The sequence below is a fragment of the Misgurnus anguillicaudatus genome, chromosome 19, assembly GCF_027580225.2.
Source record: "Misgurnus anguillicaudatus chromosome 19, ASM2758022v2, whole genome shotgun sequence".
Taxonomy (NCBI): Eukaryota; Metazoa; Chordata; class Actinopteri; order Cypriniformes; family Cobitidae; genus Misgurnus; species Misgurnus anguillicaudatus.
The window spans coordinates 43,179,590-43,201,607 of record NC_073355.2 but is presented as its reverse complement, the minus strand read 5'-3'; the positions used below and the strand labels follow the sequence as shown (position 1 = coordinate 43,201,607).

The 22,018-nt window shown below is 36.5% G+C and overlaps 1 protein-coding gene and 1 long non-coding RNA gene across 3 annotated transcripts; one reads left to right on the top strand and one right to left on the bottom strand.

The window, feature by feature from the left end:
- The first annotated feature begins 336 nt into the window (after positions 1-336).
- Positions 337-17,867, top strand: LOC141351163 (uncharacterized). Its single transcript, XM_073857707.1, has 7 exons — positions 337-431; positions 8,508-8,751; positions 10,692-11,578; positions 14,301-14,346; positions 14,431-14,584; positions 14,663-14,797; positions 17,344-17,867. The coding sequence occupies exons 2-6, from the start codon at positions 8,559-8,561 to the stop codon at positions 14,793-14,795; spliced, it is 1,413 nt and encodes a 470-aa protein (XP_073713808.1). The 5' UTR covers positions 337-431; positions 8,508-8,558; the 3' UTR covers positions 14,796-14,797; positions 17,344-17,867.
- A 905-nt stretch (positions 17,868-18,772) lies between these two features.
- Positions 18,773-21,543, bottom strand: LOC129450746 (uncharacterized). Of its 2 annotated transcripts, XR_012359405.1 has the most exons (8): positions 21,335-21,543; positions 21,200-21,238; positions 20,941-21,025; positions 20,785-20,822; positions 20,478-20,609; positions 20,326-20,361; positions 20,054-20,138; positions 18,773-19,916 (listed from the first exon to the last, which is right to left on the bottom strand). It is a non-coding gene; the product is annotated as an uncharacterized lncRNA (long non-coding RNA). The 2 variants fall into 2 exon arrangements; XR_012359404.1 differs by lacking the exon at positions 21,335-21,543 and having other exon boundaries at positions 21,200-21,306.
- Between the last annotated feature and the right edge of the window lie 475 nt (positions 21,544-22,018).

The window sequence follows — 22,018 nt, the reverse complement described above, 5'->3', positions numbered from 1 at the left end:
GAAAGCGCGCAGCACTTATTTATAACGTGTTGTTATTCAAAATACGTTTTCTACTTGCTTGCAAAAAAGTTCTCAAAGTGATCATGGCTGAAAGCTAGGAATATTTCATTATAACGCAACATTCAACTGCTTTAATAGTTTTTAAATAGTTATCAGGCTTACTTATAATTTTACTGTTTTTAACATAACATGCAATAGATAAATTACACCACATAAAGTAGTATACATGTCTAACTATACAGAGTAGTATTTTTTACATTTCTGATTGGGCGGGCCAGCTGTCAATCTGGGCGGGCCCAGGCCCGCCCAGGCCCGCCCATAGCTCCGCGCCTGTTTCTGACATCGGCGGGAAGTAACGTCCACTCCCTCGCTGCACTGTGTGTGTGACAGACATTGCTGTGAACTTCTGCTCCGCTGTGTGACGTTAACAGGTAACTTAATTATTTGATGGAAAATAAAATTAATATGTTCTTTGTACTATGCAATTATCATGGATTAGTGTTGAACGGAAGTGATATTGTATACTTTCGTTTATATTATGGTGTAGTTACGGTTATTCTGCTTATTAGACGGGTAATGTTAGTTGCTGCAGTATCATGAGTTTGAAACTGTGTTCGAAATAATGATCAAAAAAATTATTGGCTTATTGGTGAATTTGTATGGGTAGAGAAGGCAGATTGACACATGAACTGTTTCGTCAGATACTGTCACATAACGTTACGAGCTGCTTACGGAGAGTCGTGCAGTTCAAACTTCATATTATATATGATATGTGTGTAATATTGATGTTTGAGCGATGAGGCGCTGCAAGTGCTGTGATTGTCTGTTTGAACACCTCCCTCAGGGCAAAAAACTCCCATTTCCGAATGCATTTTCATAATAAATGACTTATTCTATTTTTAACCATTTAAGCTGCAGCAAACTCTATTTGCCGCTAATGGTAATTGCTTATCCGAATGCGTACCCAACCGGTTGTGACTAGAAGTGATACAGCTACGGCCAAAATTCTGTGAAAGAGGGCTGTTTTCATCACAGTCGCGACCTACCCCAACCCAACATTTTACGGGATGCAGACAGTAGCTGTATCCTATCTATCTAGAACAGCTGTTTTCATATCCTACCCCAATCCTAACCCAAACATCTCGCGAGATTTGGCCGTAGTTGTATCTCCTCTAGCCAGAACCAGACGGGACACAACCCATAGATATGTATATAAAGGCGGAGTCCGTAACGGCATCACCTGGCGGCCATCTTACGACAGGGCGCTCGCTCACTCGTAGCATTGAGTTTAATGGTGCAGGTACTTTTAAAGGACCATAACTTGCTCAATTTTCTACTGATTTTCAAACGGTTTGGGTTTTTACAAACGTTATTAACGTGGCTATAATTCGGGATGCTTTAACATGTTTCATGAATTTATTATTTATTTTTAGTATAGGTATGCAGTGTCATAGGTACATCTTTGACGTTTATAACAAACCAAACCGTTTGAAAATCGGTAAAAAATTAAGCAAGTTATGGTCATTTAAAAGTACCTGCATCATTAAAACTCAATGCTACGAGTGAGCGAGCGCCCTGTCGTAAGATGGCCGCCAAAATGCGGACGTTGCACTCAATTGGCCAGCAGCGCGGACGAGCCATCTAGCCTTTATATACATAAGACACAACCATCCGCGTATTCTTTGGCGCTTGCGATGATACTGCCAGCAACATGCCCGTGGACACTGCCTCCTAGCGGTCCATAGACCTTTTGCGAGTAGACGTCACTGTGTCAGTGCAATGCGCAATGTGGTGGCAGAAAAACAGTGGAAGGAGCAAGACAACTCACTAGAAAAATGTCATGTTGTGCATTTTCATGACATTTATTATTTATTTAGAAAGATTAAAGATTTAAATGGGTTATGCTGAAAAAGCAACAATATCACGTATTCTATAAGACCATTTATAAAATTTTTTTCTATTATTTCTTTTAAACTTATATCTTATAGCCTATGTTTTCTTCCTTTCTGTCCATACTGTTTGTTCTAAAATTATTATGCTTACATACTTACTCAACATATAAATATAGCACACACACACACACACACACACACACACACACACACACACACACACACACACACACACACACACACACACACACACACACACACAAACACACACACACACACACACACACACACACAATGTAAAGTGTTGTTAATATATAGACAGGCCTATGCATATTAATTTGTATGTAAACATAATAGAACAAACACATAAACACATAAGCTATAAATATAAGGAGGAAATATTATAAGACAGAAAAAGTATGAAATATTTAATAATGGTATTATATATAATACACAATAGTATTGCTGTTATATGTACTTTAGCTATTTATACTGTAAAAATAATTGATTTACCAATAAAGAACAACACATACATTACATACATGCACCCATCTCAGTAGCCAAGACATTTAAACTAAACGAGAAACATAGGGGGAACAGACTTCGACAGAACACCGAATCCATACCAATCAAACTAACACTGCACACCGCTACTGCAGAGCTGTCACTTTTTGCCACCAGTTGGGCTCACAAAAAACTGCCCACACAAAAAACATAATCTCTGTTTGCCTACACGCAAAAGGTCTATAGACAATAAAACCAGTCAATTTTTTTCATTCTCATGAGGTGAGAAATAGATGATATTTAGAGTGACATGTCTATGATAAACTATTGTGATTGCCAAATAGAGTAGGGGGAGGCTGCAGACCTGGAGCAAGGCAGATTTATGGCTTCAAGCCATACGTCACTGTTGTTCATGGTGCGTCCAGTACAGTGAGTTTGCATCATCAGATCATGCTTAGCAGACCAAGTTTTAGATTGACCATAGACTATAAAAAAAGTTCACGATATAAGATAAACAGTGTAATGGTTCACACCAAATATTAAAATATATGTAGACATTCCCTGTTGATTCATACACAGCATACACGAGACAATTTAACTCCAATGGAATTTAGTGTTTTAGTGAATTGAACAATTAATAACACACATTATTATCCACTGAACTTCTCTTACCATTAACCATGGTTTTAATGTGGTAAAAGTGTAGTAATCATGTTTTTTGTGTATTGATTACTATCGGCAAAATCATGTTTTTACAACACTAGCCAAGATTTAACTATGATTTTTTAAATTGTGGTTACCATGGTTTTACTACAGTAACCGTGGCTGAATCCGAGATCGCATACTTAATGTGTATGTACTGAATTTCACTGGGCACCTACTTAACGTGCTCTAAGACAGTACCTACGTTCGCGTTAAGTATGGACAGCATCCGCCATTGACGTTATCATGTGACATATGACGTAGTAGACTTTTTCGAGTTCATGCGGAACCACAAGAATCGACAGGAGATTGACATCACAATACCGCGAGAGCATCACGAAATCAGACTTCTCTGTATGATTTCTGGAATTGCTCTCGCTGTGCTTTGATGTCATCCACCTGTTGGTTCTTGTGGTGGTGCATAAACTCGAACCAACCTAATAAAAGACATGAAAACGTATGCGTGTGTATGAGGGACAGGTGCACTAACACCTGATTGCATCAGTAACTCTATTATGGTCTCTGTCAGTGTAACAGATATATTACACATTAGTTTGTAGTGGACAAAAATAAGTAAAACAAAAAGATTGTAATTTAATATGTATTGTCAGATGACAGCTGTGCTTGAATACAAACTAGACAACTTGAGTCAAACAATGGTTAATTTTCGTAACGGCAAAGCTATGTTCATTAAAGCAATAAGCCCTACAGTAAGAAGCAGTGGGTTACCAGTGCATTTTATAACATCTAAGGGGCGTTGTTAGGCACGACGGGGTATTTTATCATGGCTTACAACACGTTTCAACCAATCAGAATGAAGGACCAGATTCTATAATATCGGTTGTCATAGTAATATTTAAATTTACTGTAATTTTAAATATGAAAACCTAAAGCTGGTGTGTGGTGTGCGTTCTGGCGCAATATGGCTGCCGTCGCAACATCCAGGTGGATACGGCACATTGGAGGTGGTTGAGGAGATTCCCCCATTCATATGTAAAGCGCTTTGAGCACTGAGAAAAAGCGCTATATAAATGTAACAAATTATTATTAATTAATTCATTATAATGAATATGCTTATTCAATGGATCATAATGTGTTGTATTAATTGTTTAATTCAGTAAAACACTAAATTCCATTGCAGTTCAATATGTGGAACTTACTTCCGTATTCCTGTTAAACATAGTAGATTGCTTCCAGTTCTGTATGCTCTATGCGGACATGGTCCTGTTTTCATACATGAAGACTTCAGGAGCTACCAAACACGAGAATAACCATGTGTCCAGTGAATATGCTCGTTAACATCTTAAACCTAAGTAAAAGAAAATGTACTAACTTTATTATACTTTATATATTTCTCGATCTAGGTATTTTTTCTGACATACATTCAGAACATAACACATATAATAATGCTACGAATAACATTAACTCGCTACAATAGCACAAACTGGCAACCGGAAGCGATCAACCCAGTTTTCCGGTATGGTCACGTGACGTTCGACATATACTGCATTGTCTCCCCTAGCCTGTGTATGGGTCAACAGTGAATATCTACATTTATGCCATGCGCATGTTGGATGCTGTATTCTGATTGGTTGAGAAATGTTCCATGGGTATGCATTGTTTCTCGATAACCGCACGCCTAACTTTTCAAATGTCTTAAAAATAGGCACCAGAGCATTGTTTGTGGGAACCGTGGTATAAGAGGATAATTGACTCCAGTCCTTTAAATTATTTGAAAATAATGCCCACCCGCGGTTTCACAGCACTCCGCTTCACGTCGTGCCGCCTTACCACCTTGGGTGTGCATTATTTTCTTATAATTCAATGGCCCATCATCAATTATTCCTAACTTATACCACGGGTCTGTTGAGTGCTGTATTCTGATTGGCTGAGAAATATTCCGTGGGTATGCATTAATTTCTGATAACCGCACACCTAACTTGTCAAATGTCTTAAAAATAGGCACCAGAGCAATGTTTGTGGTTACCGTGGTATAAGAGGAATAATTGACTTCGGTCCCTGGAATTATTTAAAAACAATGCACACCCGCGGTGTGTGTGCATTATTTTCTTATAATTCAATGGCCCGTCGTCAATTATTCCTTACTTGTACCACGGGTCTGTTGAATGCTTTAATCTGATTGGCTGAGAAGTGTTCCGTGGGTGTTGATTACTTTTCTGTGAGCCGCACACCTAACTCTTAAAAATAGGCACCAGAGCGGTGTTTTTGGTAGCCGTGGTATAAGCAGAATAATTGCCTCTGGTCCTTTGAATTATGTAAGGAATAATTGACGACGGGCCATTGAATTATAAGAAAATAATGCACACCCAAGGTGCAATGCGGCACGGCCGCGGGTGTGCATTATTTTCAAATAATTCAAAGGACCGGAGTCAATTATTCCTCTTATACCACGGTTACCACAAACATTGCTCTGACAAGTTAGGTGTGCGGTTTACAGAAAAATAATCAACACCCATAGAACATTTCTCAGCCAATCAGAATGCAGCATTCAACAGACCCGTGGTATAAGTTCTTATAATTCTACGGCCTGTCGTCTATTATTCCTTACATATTTTAATCTTTGGTGTGGATCATTACTTACACTTTTCCACTAAAATTAGCAAATGTCAGGAAATAAGAAAATATGCTCCATATAGCATATTTTATAACGTGTAAAATAGTGTACTGTGCTGTCTTTTACGGTTATTTTCAGAAATATACCAGCACCAACTTTTGGATGCCCAGATGACACACACAGAAGCCATCCATCTTGCTTTCTGTTAAATCTTGCTCTGTTTAGTGCTTGCTTGCTTCCACTATGACATTTCATTGTGGTATTTGTGAGTTCACGAGTACCTCAGTTTCGGATTATGTAAAGCATTGCAGGAGCCATAGAAACATTAGCCGGGCAATTTTTCCTTGTGGTTTTCCAAACTGTGGTAGAAGATTTTTCTCTTACAATTCTTTTAATGTGCACTTGTCCAGAATTCACAAAGAGGGTAGGAAGAGTGATTCTTATGTTCGTAAGATATCTGTGCAGTTAAAGTGTTCTTGGCAGTTTTGTGGAAAAGAGTGTGAAAGCGTTAAAGGTCTTGTAGCTCACCTTAAGCATCATTTGCAAGAGGGTCTTGAAGTGACATGTCCTTACAATGGATGTACAAAGACTTTTAAAGTTACATCCTCCTTTACATCTCATTTATCACGATATCACAAGCAGTGTGATGTACTGGATATTGCTCAAAATCACATTGTTGAGACCTGTTCAGATCCTGTACCTGCTCAGTCTGTTAATGTGTCAGACACAGATAGTGACCAAACAGTGCAGCAAGAAGCACACCCTGACCCAGGGCCAGCCCAGGATAAATACACTGAAAACATGGCCCTTTTTTTTCTTGGTTTGCAAGCAAAGCATCTTGTCCCTGCATCTACTATCACCACAATAGTGAGTGAAATGAGAGTACTACAGGACATGCAGCATGAGTTTACTATGAGCTTGTTTTCAAGAAGTCTCCAGGAATATGGTGTGCCTGTTGAAGCTTTACAAAATCTAGGGAACCGTGTATATGAGCAAAGCCCTATGCAGAGCACACTAAATGCAATAGGTGGTACCTTAACCACACACCACAAGAGACTTCATTACTACAAGAAAGAGTTTGGTTTGGTGGAACCAGTACAAATAACTTTAGGCCGTGATGACAAGGGCATGATGAGACAGTTTCATTATGTTCCCATTTTAGAAAGCTTAAAAGCTTTCTTACAACACAAAAATGTACATCAGCAAATTCTAAATCCTATTAATGCAGACAAGAGCATGCTTGGTGATATTAGACATGGATGTGTCCTTAAATCCAATGAATTGTTTGCGTCTGATCCACAAGCCCTTCAGATTATGCTGTTTCAAGACAGTTTTGAAGTTGCTAACCCTCTGGGGTCCGCCAGGCAAAAACACAAAATTCTTGCTGTGTATTACACTTTAGGTAATGTTTATGCACACAACCGCTCCACTGTTGACTCAATACAGCTTGTACTTCTTTGTTTGGAGAAAGATTGTAAGCTATTTGGACCTGAAAGAGTTTTTGAAAATCTGATGGCAGACCTGTGTGACCTGGAGTCAACAGGCATTTGTGTTGAAGGGAAAACCTTCAAAGGAAGCATTGCTTGTGTTATTGGAGACAATCTTGGATCCCACTATCTTGGGGGATTTGTTGAAAACTTTAGTTGTGCAGAATATTTTTGCAGGTTCTGTCACATAAGAAAAGAGGATTTTCAAAGGAATCCTCTTTCTACAGCCTCTGTAAGAACTCCAGCAAGTTACAGTGAGTCGTTGCTGGAGTTACAAAAAGACCCAGATATTCGGATGCACAATGGTGTGAAGTCCAACAGTGTTTTAAACAAACTCAAATATTTTCATGTGTGTGCACCAGGACTTCCACCTTGCCTTGCCCATGATTTATTTGAGGGCATAGTTGACTATGATTTGGCAATGTACTTGCAGTTTCTTGTTAAAAGAAGGAAGTGGTTCAGCTATGACATCCTTAACAGCAGAATTATTTCTTTTCCTGGCGAGAGTCAGAACAAAGCTAATATTCTGCCTGTTAATGGGACAAAACTTGGAGGGCATGCTGCCCAAAACTGGTGGCTACTTCGATTTCTACCAGTCTTGCTACATGACAGAGTAAGAAATCCTAAGGATGATGTATGGCAACTCATACTGCTACTTAGGCAGGTGGTTGAGCTTGTGTGTGCTCCCACGGTGTCAGAATCACAGGTTGCCTATATGAAAATCCTCATTGAGGAGTACATAGAAACAAGGCATTTTCTCTTTCCAATGACTAATCTTAGACCAAAACATCATTACCTTTTGCATTATGCAGATCTCACATTGCAGTTTGGGCCATTAATTCGCACATGGACAATGCGTTTCGAAAGCAAGAACAGCTACTTTAAGAGGTGTATTAGAGCAAGTAAAAACTTCAAAAACATCACAAAATCACTTTCAGAAAGGCATCAATTGCTGCAGGCACACCAAAGTAGGGGCAATATGTTCTCTCCTGAGGTTTTCATGTCTGACTCTACAAGGTTTTACCCAGAGTTGTATGATAGTCAGTTGAAGGGTACATTGGAAGCATTTGATGTCTCAGCATCAAATGCCGTTGTGACGGACAAAATTACTGTACGAGGCACATGTTATGCAAATGACATGCTTGTCATCTTGAGCTGTGATGTTGGAGAACTAATTCTTGGACTGATTGCATGCATTGTAGTCAAAGAACCAAATATGGTGCTTCTTGTTCTGAGACAGAAAAGAGCATGTCTTGATCCAGATCTTGGTGTTTATGAAGTAGATGGTGATAGAGGTACTTTTCTGTGCAAAAGCCTTCATGAGCTTCTTGACTACGTCCCACTTAGACACTACCTTAAAGGCGGCAGACTGCTGGTTGCCCTTAAGCACAGTCCACCATGGAGCATGTAAGGGGGAAGATTAGAAGCACACTGCCTTCAATAACGGAAGAGCAACTGGAAATCCTGATCACAAAGTTGATGGACCTGGGGGTTACAAACATTGAAGACTGCTCCTATCTAACAGCAGCGGACTTGGATGGGATTTTGCTACCAATACAGTCCAGACGGTTGATAAGTGCATTCTCCCCAGGTATGCAATGTCTCGCAAACATACTCTTTTTTTGTCACTCTAACACACACTTTCTGATTTTCTCCCACACACTATTTCTCTCTCTCTTAAGGGCTCGTTATAGCTATGTGTACATCCTACAACATGGCCGCAATGTCGTAGGCTGCGCGTCGGTTTTCATATATACAATTTCATATCTGCGTCGACATGCAAACACACATGCAGACCGCTGGTAGGCAGTATCCACGCGTGTAAACATAGCTCAACCGCCAAAGATGAAGAAAACCAGAAACAAAGAAGAAGCAGCTTCTTGTGTATGTTTTTAGAAGACCGGCAGTGATGGAGTTAAATAGCCAGCGACTTTTGGTACAGTTTCAGTTAAGTCTCTCATCAACTTGGCCCATCTTTGTTCTGACCATCGCAAACAGAAATACCTATAATGCAGATTTTGTTACCTGATGTGAGGGGTTATAGTGGATCAATTACAGTGCTTGTGGTGTTGAAATTTTGGCGAGGTGAACCTCAGGCTATGCAGATCTACACACAGGCTACGGATAACCTACGATGTAGCTATGGTGTAGACCAAGGGTCTTCAACACTCTTCTACTAGGGCCAGATTTAAAAAAGTAAATATGATGCGGGCCAAACTTTTACTCCTATTTTTACCTTTTATATATTTGTTTATTTTTACCTATTATTTATAAATTATTATACATGTTATAACTTATGTTGTTTTTGTCAGTTTTTGTTATAGGTCATATATTAAAAACATGCATTTTCAAATAACACTTCATAAACTTTTAAATATTTACAACATAAAGCCTATAGTCTAAACTAGTCTAAACTTGCACTTCATGTTTTCTTTTTTAATATTTTGAAGATATATAGACTAAACCACCTTTCCATTGTACACTACATTCGGTGGGAGTTCACCAATGAAACGTCAGTTTAATTGTAAATCCGTTTAAACATGGGAGAGAGGCTCAATGCAGCACAAGTAATCTACGAATATATTTATACTTAATAATTTACTTATCAGTAATGAATCATTTTCAAAGGATTTAAGTGTTACTGATAAAGTTAAACAAAAAAAGTATTAATAACCTTCACCTTGCACACAGTGTTTTTGATTAGAACACACTGAAATACATCACTTCCGGTGATGTTAAAAACACGCATTTTCAAAAAATACTTCATAAACTTGGTTGGCACCCCACGCAGCCTCTTTCCAAATCTGCTTCTGGTTTATCGGCCGTCGTTTGTCATGTATAATGGAAAAGTAAAAGTAACCACGCTTTTTTAAGTCAGATAAAGATGACCGGCGGGATGGATTAAGATGATTGGAGGGCCGCATTTGGCCCGCGGTTAACCAGTTAATTAGCCCTGACGTAGACCTTACCCACAACTATAACTTAAGTTTTACTTAACTTTTTCTGCCTCTCACACACACTCACTCTCTTTCACACACACAGACACTTTCTCTGTCTGTCTCTCTCTCTCTCTCTCTCTCTCTCTCTCTCTCTCTCTCTCTCTCTCTCGCACACACACACACACACACACACACACACACACACACACACACACACACACACACACACACACACACACACACATATTCTGGTTTCCATGTTTTGTGGGGACATTCCATAGACGTAATGGTTTTTATATTGTACAAACTGTATATTCTATTCACTTCCCCAAACCCTAAACCCAACCATCACAGAAACCTTTCGGCTACCTTAGATTTTCAATAAACATCATTCTGTTTGATTTATAAGCTTGTTTCCTCATGGGGACCTCAAAATATCCCCACAAGGTCACAAAAATACTGGGGAGAATTTGTCCCCACAACGTGATAAATACCATGTACACATACACTTTTGTTTGCTGTCATGCAATCAATGTTAACCTTTCAATATTTACTCTTTTTAATTGTATTTTTATTGTATTTTTCCACTTAGCATCTCAGAGCACTGTGGTTGAGTCATATGCTCCTAACATCTCTAGTTTTACTGAGCATGTGACACCAGCTGTGACACCAACCGTAACACCAACCGTAACACCAACTGTTACTCCACAGAAGTTTCAAGTCCCATGGCAAAAGTTCCCTGTTAAATTAATGAATGCACTAAAAGAGAAGAGAAGACCGCTTCCAAGAGACAGAAGACATATGATCAGGATCATCATTGAGGACTTGATGGCTATTGATACCAGACCAGGAAGAAGCAAGTTGAAGCAAATTGCACAAGAACTAGTTGAGAAACATCCTGATTCCTTCATGGATAAATGTGGTACAAATGTTGTGGGTCAAGGTTTTGCATCCCTTGTTATGCAAATGGAGAACAGAGTTGAAAATGTTAGACGACAGTATGCTTTGTGCACATCCACTGTAGAGGGGCCAAAGAGGAAATCCAGATTATCTGACCGTTATGGTTGTAGTCAGTGGGAACCAGAGTCACCGAATGACTGTTGCAACCATGAAGAGAAAAAGAAAATGCTGCAAGAAGCATTTAAAGGAAAACATCTACCTGAGAGTGACATAAAAAGATTAATGTCTGATACATACTATGCCCAGCGTATCACTTTAAATAATGAAGGCAATGTAATTAAAGTCATGGAACAATGGCCTTACCTCTTCGAAGCCACCTATTTACTAGATCACACAGAGAAACTGGTAGGGTTTCCTGTCCAGACTAAATTGCTGAACCAACTTGAGGAGAAAGGCAAGGCCATCACTGAGTTTCTTACAAACAAGGGAATCCAAGTGACTACAGACCCATTAAAACTCCTCCAGGGCCTAATGGAGTACCTCGTAGAGGAGCCAAAGGTTCTGCTTCTAAACAAAGATGTAAGTGCTCAGCATAATATCTTATTTGTTTAGTCTTAACCCTTTGTTGTTGTTGGGGATGTTTTCATTCACTGTGGGTGTGGGTGTCTTAAAGAGCACATATTTAATTGCTAAAAACCAAGTTATTTTGTATATTTGGTATAGTACAATGTGTTTACCAGGTTTATGGTTAAAAAAACACAATATTTCTCGTATCGCATCCTTTCGCAGTTTTATATATATATATATATATATATATATATATACGTGGGCACATTTTTGAAAACATCCACTAAATTAAATGGCTGTAAAATTTATCATATTATTATTATTATTTTTTAATGAATCTGTTAATCAACGTTAGTACTGATCAAAACTACTAAATCTTTACAAAAAATCGGTGATTTTAACTCTTAAACTCTTTTAAGTGATGTCACTGATTTGGGGGACAACACAAAATTATTGATTTTCAATATAAAAAGTGATGGTGGACTGGATTTTTTTATTGGCATTGATGCATTTTTAGTTTTTGTGCAGCATCAGATTTTATCCACCCCCCCCCCCCCCCTTATATGGTTTGAGGTTGTTTTTGCCCCATTAAATTGCATTATAATGACATTTAAAGGCGCAGAAGAGGATGTTTTTCACCGACTGAGAATCCAAAAACGGTTACTGAGTTATTTAAAGGCGGACTCCACGATGTTTGAAAAAAAGGTTTGGAAAAGGAGACGGGCCGACTACCAAAACACACTTATAGCCAATCAAATCAAATCACATGCCGGGTTGCGTATGTGTGGGGCGGGTCTATTAACAGAAGGTCCAGATTCTATTGGGTTAGGGGCGTGTTTGTTCAGGTGATTTCAAATATCAACATTGGCTTTCAAACATCATGGACTCCGCCTTTAAATGAGCGCATGCGTAAGAACAGCCTCCCTCCTTCACAGCTCATTTCTAGGGAACGCCTTCCAAAACTCGTGCATGAATATTTGAACACGAGCTGTGTCGCGTCAGTGGATTCATTTTGTGAAATGATATAATAATAAACACATAGGACATTAAAACGTTTGATCAGTCGACGCTACTCCCATTTCAACTAGCATGTAGCAGACTGGCATCAAAAGAAGAAAATGGAAATGCATTGGACATACATTGAGAAAACCAGAGTCAAACATTACAAGACATGCACTTGATTGGAACCCCCAAGGTGCGAGACGCAGAGGAAGGCCAAAAGACTCATGGCGAAGAACCACCAGAGACGAACTCCAGAAAATCAACATCACCTGCAAAGAAGCCAAGAGGAAGAGCCTAGACCGTATTGTCTGGAGGCAGACCGTAGAAGCCCTATGCTCCGCGTGGAGTGAAGAGGAATAAGAAGAAGCAGAAGAAGTAGCAGACTGGTCACTGCCTTACAACTACAGTACAAGAACAACGTCAATATACCTGAATAACAGTACAACAATAATTATTCCACAAAGTAAGAATAATCACTGTTACCTGTCGAGAATATTTTTTTGTGAACTGCGCTTCTGTCTTGACACCTCTCTGTTCCTTCATTGCTCTCCAGTGTTGAAATGTTTTTCCAATAACGACTGTGGTTACAATACGTTCTTCTGACAATTTTCTCCTATTCCCAGTGGCTTAAAAAAAGTCTTTCTTTTGCGTCCTCCTTCAGGTTTATTCTCTTCCATTGTGCAAATTCGAGGAGGAAAGCAGGATCGACAATGAAAACAAACCGAAACTTAAGACGGAGTTTCATGCGCTATGCTCATGCGTCGCCTGTGTAAAGTTACTGGAGCGCGCACGTATCTCACAAGGAACGTAATGGCAGTGATTGACAAGCCAGAGGGCCAATCGCTGATGCAATGACCGCATGAGCAATTGGCTGATGTTTTTAAGGCCCTATCTTGTGCACAGATGACGTATATTAATTTTATTACTTTCAGTGCACCTAATAAATATTCTTTAATCATTTAGTAAAGACTGTTTCAAGTAATATTGCAAAAATGTATAAAACAAACATCCTCTTTTGCACCTTTAATTAAGCTCTGATTTGCACAGGCCTATCAAAGGGTTAATGGTGCCACATGGTGATCAACAGTAAAAATGACAAATTTTACCCCTTTGCAAAAGGAAAACTCACCAACAATCAGGAATGCATGATAATAAGGTGTCATGGCTCTGCAATCAAAAATCGTTATAATGGAAGTCAATGGGGCAAAAACATCCTCAAACAATAAATGAGGAAGAAAAATGAATATCTGATGCTGCAGAAATACTAAAAATGTACTAAAGCCAATGTTTTCACTAATCTTTGAAATGCCCAAGACTGTGAAAAAGGTAAAAATCCAGTCCACAATCACTTAATACGTTCACGTTGAAAATCAGTAATTTTGTTTGTGTTTTCCCCAAATCAGTGACATCCCTTATAAACATGGCAATGAAAGAGTTAAAATAATGGAGTATTTGTAAAGATTTGAGAGTTTTGATCAGTACTGAGGTTGATTAACAGATTTATGCAAATAATAATAATAATAATATTTATCTGATAATTTTTTACAGCCGTTTAATTTATTGGATGTTTTTATCCACTAGCAACATGAAAGGATAGTACATTTTGAAAAGTTAATTAACAATCAATGGAGCTGAATATGGTCTTACTTTTAAAATCTTTATATGCACAACATTTAGCAATTGCTACATTTACATTATACCCTTTGCCTTAATCTGTCTTAATCTTTCACAGGATGCTTTATCAGATCTACCAAGCACCCCATGCATTCTAGTACTAGGTAAGGAAGAGCATATATCATAGTTGTATGTAAGGATATGCATGTCTACTCCTAAACAAGTTTTGCATGTTTGTTTCATTGCAGATGATGGAAGTTACAGCATATCGGTAGATGAAATTACAGTAAACCACAACATCAGCTGTCCTTTGATTGCGGTCAGCTACATGTTTAGCCTCTTTTATGTGCTAAACATTATGTACCCCAAGGGAGCAGCACTTACTCTGGAGTTTATCCAAAGGTATGTTTTGATGAAATTAAAGTTCACTTAATTTTTCCAGGCCAAGTAATGTGAGACATTTTGTTATGTTTCCAACAGGAGCCTGCTCGGTATAAATCCTGAACGTGGGTCCAAAGCGGAAAAAAAGGGATCCAAACAGTACAGCATTCCACCTAAACTCCTTAAATTTCTTTCAGACCTTAATGACTTCCAGAATCCTTGGAAGATTTAAAGGTAATTAAGCAAACTTTTTTCATGATATTGTTTCTCTCACCACCTAAATTGTTCTACAATACCACCAAGTATTGTTGTCGAAAGTACCTACACTTTAGGCTATTTGGTAAAGTCTGGTATTATTAACCCTTGTGGGATGTTCAAATTCACAACCCTTTCGGGTTGTTCATGGAAAAAACCCACTCAATTAAACGGCTGTAAAATTGATAATATGTTAATCAACCTCAGTACTGATCAAAAATACAAAATGTTTACAAATACTACATGATTTTAACTCTTCAATTGGCAAGTTCATAAATGATGTCATCGTTTTGATGAGTAAAAAAACAAAAATCATCGATTGTGGACGGGATTTTTTACCTTTTTCACAGTCTTGGGCTTGTCAAAGATTAGTAAAAACAATGGCTTTGAAGCATTTTTAGTTTTTGTGCAGCATCAGATTTTTTCCCACCCTAATTAGTTGTTCATGGCTTTTCTGCCCAGATGACTTCCATTATAATGAATTTTTTTGATTGCAAAGCTATGACACAATTCATGCATTCTGGACTGTTGGTGGTTTTTCTTTTTGCTAAGAGGTAAAACAGGGTTCCCGCGGGGTCTTAAAAAGTCTGAAATTTAGAAAGTTAAGTTTAAGGCCATAAAAAGTCTTAAAAATGGCCAGATTTTCACCCTAGGTCTTAAATTTAATTAACCCAAGTCTTAAATTTCTTACCTACATTTATTCCCGAAAAGGTTGTCCGAAAAAAAATGGTAAATTAAAATGCCTCAGTGACGGAGGAAGAATGTATTTGATGGGTGGGCCTCTAAAAAGAAAAGTTCTGCACTTTGCGTGTCACTGAATGTCTCTTCAATCCAGTTTTTAATCATTATTTTTTAAAGAGAATACAAATGTAGGCTATTATAATCCACGCAATTCATGCCATAAGCTATATTTCAGATGTTGTGATCCGACTGTGTACTGTAGGTTTGGCGAGAAAAATCTTTTGTGTTAATTTAACCAACTAGCCCCCGTGGCTTACCAGAGCATTTGCAAGGTTCTGAAACAGGGGACCCAGAAGCGAAAAAATCAACACTGCTTTATTAAAAATCAACTTAAACAGTCAGGCTGTCAAGTCCCGCGCCATCAACAATGAGTCAACTTTAGTGTTACACGGTTTTCATATGCAGCCTACAAATGCGACCTCTGGAGGCTACAGCCTTCGGATTTAGAAACGGCCTTGTTTGCAACACACAACAAACCATGAACAGCCTTTTAATAGTAAATTTCCTTTTCATTTCATTATTGTGTAATTAGAGAGGGGAATAAATGTGATGGCGGTATAGTGCATATTTATGCACATAACGTATGGGTGGAGAAAGTGTAAAACATGTTAACAAGCCACATATCAGCAGCTGACCATACTGATCTTCCCATATTAGTGGATTTTATTTGTCAAAAAAATAAATAAATAAACAAAGATAAAATAAAAATATAATGTTTTGAGAATTTCTGAGATCATTGTGCCGCTTTGGTCTTAAATTTCACTCATAATGGTCTTAAAAAGGTCTTAAAAAGTCTTAAATTTGACTTGGTGAAACCTGCAGGAACCCTGTAAAAATTGTCATATTTACTCTTGATCACCATGTGGCACCATTAACCCCTTAGTAGGCCTGTGCAAAAAGCTTTAAGGCACTCTAAGCGAATTCACACGTTTTAGGCCATAGTTTCAAATAGTAAACATCTCCTCACTATCTGCTAGCTGCCTGTCCCCTGAACACACTGTAAAACTGCAACAAAAACAAAGTGGTCAAACCTACCACCACGAAACATAACAAAGTGTTCCAGCCAATAAACGACAAGAAGGATTTGGGAGTGGGGGTTGGGCGCGTTCATGACTCGTTCAGAAAGCAAGAAAGGGAGGGGAGCAGTTTTGAACACTTCAATCGTCAACAAGAAGTGACGTCACACAGATTCGCCTAGAGCGCCTTTAATTTCTGGCTTGTACATTGAGTTAGGAAAAATTCTTTTTTGTCCAAAAAATTTGAGTTTTTGAAAAATAACAAAGCATTTTTTCAAAATATTTGACAAATAAGATTTGTCACCAAAAATCATTCCATATGCTGAAACAGAGAAAAGTGTGGCAAAATTAACACACACAAAAAAAGTGGTTCCCAATTCCTGTCCTCGGCCCCCCCCTCCCAGAATGTTTTAGATGTCTCCTGATATGAAACACCTGATTTCACTTATCAGGCTCCTTAATTAACACACTAACGAGCTGATAAACTGAATCAGACGTTTTTATATATGGAGACCTCTAAAATGTTCTGGGAGGAGGGTTCGAGGACTGGAATTGAGAACCACTTGTCTATGGCATTGTAACTGGCAGTGCTGCAGCAACATACTTGGAATTTGAGAATAATTACAAAGGAAATAAATGTTTTTTATTGTTTCTAAGGACTATTAAAATGTAAGGGCTATTGACATGCAGGTAATCACCGCAGTTGTAAGTTAAGTGCTAGGTTGTATTCGTATTAGTTTGTAGTGATATTTTGTTTTTGTTTTAAAGCCAGAAGTATCGGAGGAAGAAGATGAAATGTGGATTTAACATCAGAATTATCCTTATACATGTTCACTATTCATGTTGTTGTGTTGGGTTATTGCAAAGAAGGTTTTTGCTCCAAGTCTAATGAAATCTCTTTCAAATTTTTGTCCTGTTTTGTCTGTCATGCTTGAACCATCACTGTTTGTTTTTTATATTTAGGCCACCCTTGTTGTTGTTTACTTTTTATTTGGAGGCCTTTTTAGTTTAGGACTGGAATTCTATGGCATCTTAAAGTTGTCTGTTACTGACGCTGACAGTTTTCTTGCGGTTAATTTTGTTTCATAAAAATGATTTATGATTTGCTCAATTGTTATTAACTCAAACTTGAATATCTTAACTTTTAAAAGTTAAATTTTAATGCAATTCAAAATGAAGTTGTTTGGTCAAGATGTCTTGTTTTAGGACATATAGTATTTACTATGTAATTGCCAAGTTTTACTATTTAAGAATGTATTGTTTATCATTTGTAATTCCAAAGAACTACAACATTTTTCTTCATTAAAAAATCTGTTTTTATTACAATCTTGTTTTTAATAATCACTGTAAGTATACAGTTTACTAACACTTTTTTACTGCTTCTCTATATGTTTGTGTATATTATAGATATATAGAAAAAGGGTTTTATTTTATTGTAGGTAAACCATAAATTAAGAATATTTTTTGATTTTTAAAACACATAAATTGTCCACTTTTTCTACTGTAGGCATACCAATAAAACACAGATAATGTTCAGTTTTTCTACTGTAGGAATACCATTAAAACAGAGAAAATGTTCACTTTTTCTACTGTAGGCATACTATTAAAATACAGAAAAAGCTCACTTTTTCTACTGTAGAAATACCCATAAAACACATAAAATGTTCACTTTTTCTACTGTTGGATTACCATTAAAACACAGAAAATGTCCACTTTTTCTACTGTAGGAATACCATTAAAACACATAAAATGTCCACTTTTTCTACTGTAGGAATTCCATTAAAACACATAAAATGTCCACTTTTTCTACTGTAGGAATACCATTAAAACACATAAAATTTTTACTTTTTCTACTGTAGGAATACCATTAAAACACAGAAAATGTCCACTTTTTCTACTGTAGGCATACCATTAAAATACAGAAAATGTCCACTTTTTTACCGTAGGAATACCATTAAAACACAGAAAATATTTAGGTTTTTTTACAGTATAAATGGCATTAAAACACAGTTTTTTCTATACTTATTACTACAGATACAACGTTAAAAAACAGAAAGTGTTTGGTTTTTTTTACTGTGGAAAGACTGTTTATTAAATAAAAAAATCTATTATTTATTTACGGTAAAAAGTCTGTGTAATGAGCTGCCAGTACTTTTTCCGTTTTTTTACGGAATTTTTTTTTTACAGTGTAGTACCAAATAAGGGTTCTTCAGCTTGTAACAATAGCAGCACCCTTTCTGGTACTATATAGAACCCTTTTTTAGATGGTTCTATATAGAACCTTGCCTTGAAAAAGTGCTAAATAGAACCTCAGTGGTGCTATAAAGAACCCTTTCATTTATCAGCAGTCAGAAGGATTATTTTTTATTTGTTTTTTCTTATTTATAGCACTTTGTAAGGTTTATCAGTTTAAAAACAGAACAGCAAGACATCAGAACATACTTTTATTTTCATTTTTTCATTACATGAGGTGTCATACAATAATAAATATGTGCATTAAAATCACAATCAGAATAAATATATGAATTATTATGCAAATATAACAAATCACTACTCAAATAAGATATGGATGTTAAATAACAGCTTCAATATTAAATAAAGTAACAATAAAATTTGGCAATTAAAATTATTTTAAATAGACAACAATTACATGAAATCAATAAAATCATGATATGCAACATCAAAACATGCAAATGATAATAAATCCTGAATATTAACATATTATTGACATTACATTCAGATGTATACATTTTAGCACAAACAGATCGATGACATAGAACACAAATGAATGGGATGTTTATAATGCATTATTAACTGTAAAAATAAAAGTCAATAGGATTGTGTCAATCTTTGTAGAATCTCACCAAAAAAGTCCATATTATTTTCTTTACGGGATCATCCAATACTCCATCTAATGTTCTTTGTTTTGTTGCAATGATGCTGAACATTTAGTCAGATAAGAGTAAGATAAGAAATGGTCTACTGTTGTCATGTTGATCTTGAGATGCAGGCTGTGAATAACACAGATCTCCATCACCTGGCTGTGGTCATCATCATACAAGGTTGAGCATCAGGCTGAACAAGATTTGGATCTGTTGGAGATGGGAGAAAGGATAAGACATGGAGACAAAAGAAGTTAATATTAGCCTGGAGTTTGCTTACATACTGTATGTAAAACATGATTTGACAGTTTTAATATGACTCTGCTCAAGATAACTGTTTTGTCCGTAAATAGGTGAATGCTTGGTGAAAGATTTATTTATAAATTGAATTCACTCAATTCACATAAACCACTGTTATCAAGCTAATGGCAGACCTGCAGAGCTTCACTCATGATCCACCTACAACAGATAGACAAAAATAATTCTGTTATCACAAGTAAATGTGCCACAAGATCACACACACAATCTCCAAAATGTTTAAACAGTAAATAACTATTATTTTAATGCCAGCATTGAAAGTAACATGCATACATCACCTTTAAAAACAGGATGTGTCTTTCATATCAAGTGGTCATATGCACTGCCTTCACTCCCAGTAAGATTACCTCACATATGAAAACTCTGAAATATCAATAAAAAAAAAACTAAACACATGTTGTACCACATTCTTTTCATAATTAGTTTAATAAACTTAATGTAAAATATGCATGTATATGCTTGATAACAAACACTATAACAAATCATTATCCTAAGTCATTGTTAAAGCAGAGTCCTCTAAATATATCATTTAAAACAATATGAAGATTACCTGCTTTAAAGGGAATGAAGCTTACAGTATGTTGACCTGTTATAAAAGAAATAAAGTACATCAAAAACACACAAAACCTCAATTTACTAAATGTTTAAACAGTAAATATTATTATTTTAATGCCAGGATTGAAAGTAACATGCATACATCACCTTTAAAAATAGAATGTGTCTCTCGTACACTCTAAAAAATGCTGGGTTGCTTTTAACCCAGGGCTGGGTCACTATTGGACAGAACACACTGCCTTCACTCCCAGCAAGATGATTACCTCACATATGAAAACTCTGAAATATCAATAAAAAAACTAAACACATGTTGTACCACATACTTCTGATAATTAGTTTAATAAACTTAATGTACACATGTTTATGCTTTATAACACTTTAACAAATCATTATCCTAAGTCATTGTTAAAGTAGAGTCCCCTAAATATATCATTTAAAACAATATGAAGCTTACCTGTTATAAATGGAATGAATTTTACGTATAAAGTTGACCTGTTATAAACGATATAAAGTACAATAAGAACACACAAAACTTCAATTTTCAAAATGTTTTTAACAGTAAATAACTATTATTTTAACGCCAGGATTGAAAGTAACATGCACACATCACCTTTAAATACAGTATGTGTGTCTCATATCAAGCGATCATACGCACTGCCTTCACTCCCAGCAAGATTACCTCAAATATAAAAACTCTGAAATATCAATAAAAAAACTAAACACATGCTGTACCATATTCTTTTCATAATTAGTTTAATAAACTTAAAGTACAATATACATGTATTAGCTTTTTAACACTTTAACCAATCATTATCCTAAGTCATTGTTAAAGCAGAGTCTCCTATCATTTAAAACAATATGAAGCTTACCTGCTTTAAAGGGAATGAAGCTTTCAGTATAAAGCTTACCTGTTATAAAATAAATAAATTACAATAAGAACACACAAAACTTCAATTTTCAGAATTTTTTTTAAACATTAAATGATTTTTATTTTCCTCTCTGACCTGTTTGTGTTGTTAGTCTGCAGGCGGTTCAGCAGGACTGATGATTCAGGGCTTTTACAGGTGAAAATAATCAAGAGGCAGCTTGAAAATAACTGACTAATTTTAAAATCAAAAAAGGAGGGAAAAAAGAACCCTTTTGCCAAGACAAAGAACCATTTCAGCAAAAAAGGGTTCTTCAGTAAGCTATAGTTCTATATAGAACCTTTACCATCGTTTCAGAACCTTTGAAGAACCATTTTTCATAAGAGTGTATATATATATATATATATATATATATATATATATATATATATATATATATATAGACAGATTAGTAGATTAGTAGATTAGACGGGGGCAGCTGGTGGTCTTGGGCATCACGTTGATGGAAGGCCAGTAGATCAGTGGATTTAACCCAAGCTTAGTTTGATTTATGCCTGCTTATGTGATGATGCACAATTCATTGCTGTTATTGAATGTTTAAACTGAGAAATAAGTTAAACATTTTGCTAGTTAGAGATAAACCTAAAGGAATTACTGTTTATGAAAGAAATAGGTTTGACCAGCAGAGGGCCATAGAAAGCCATTCATTTCATTTGATATGACCAACTGCTCACGTCACTGTATATATAAACATTAGAAAGGACATTAAAAATAAATATTATTTCAAATAGTATATTTTTGTAGTTTTTGATGCATTTTGAA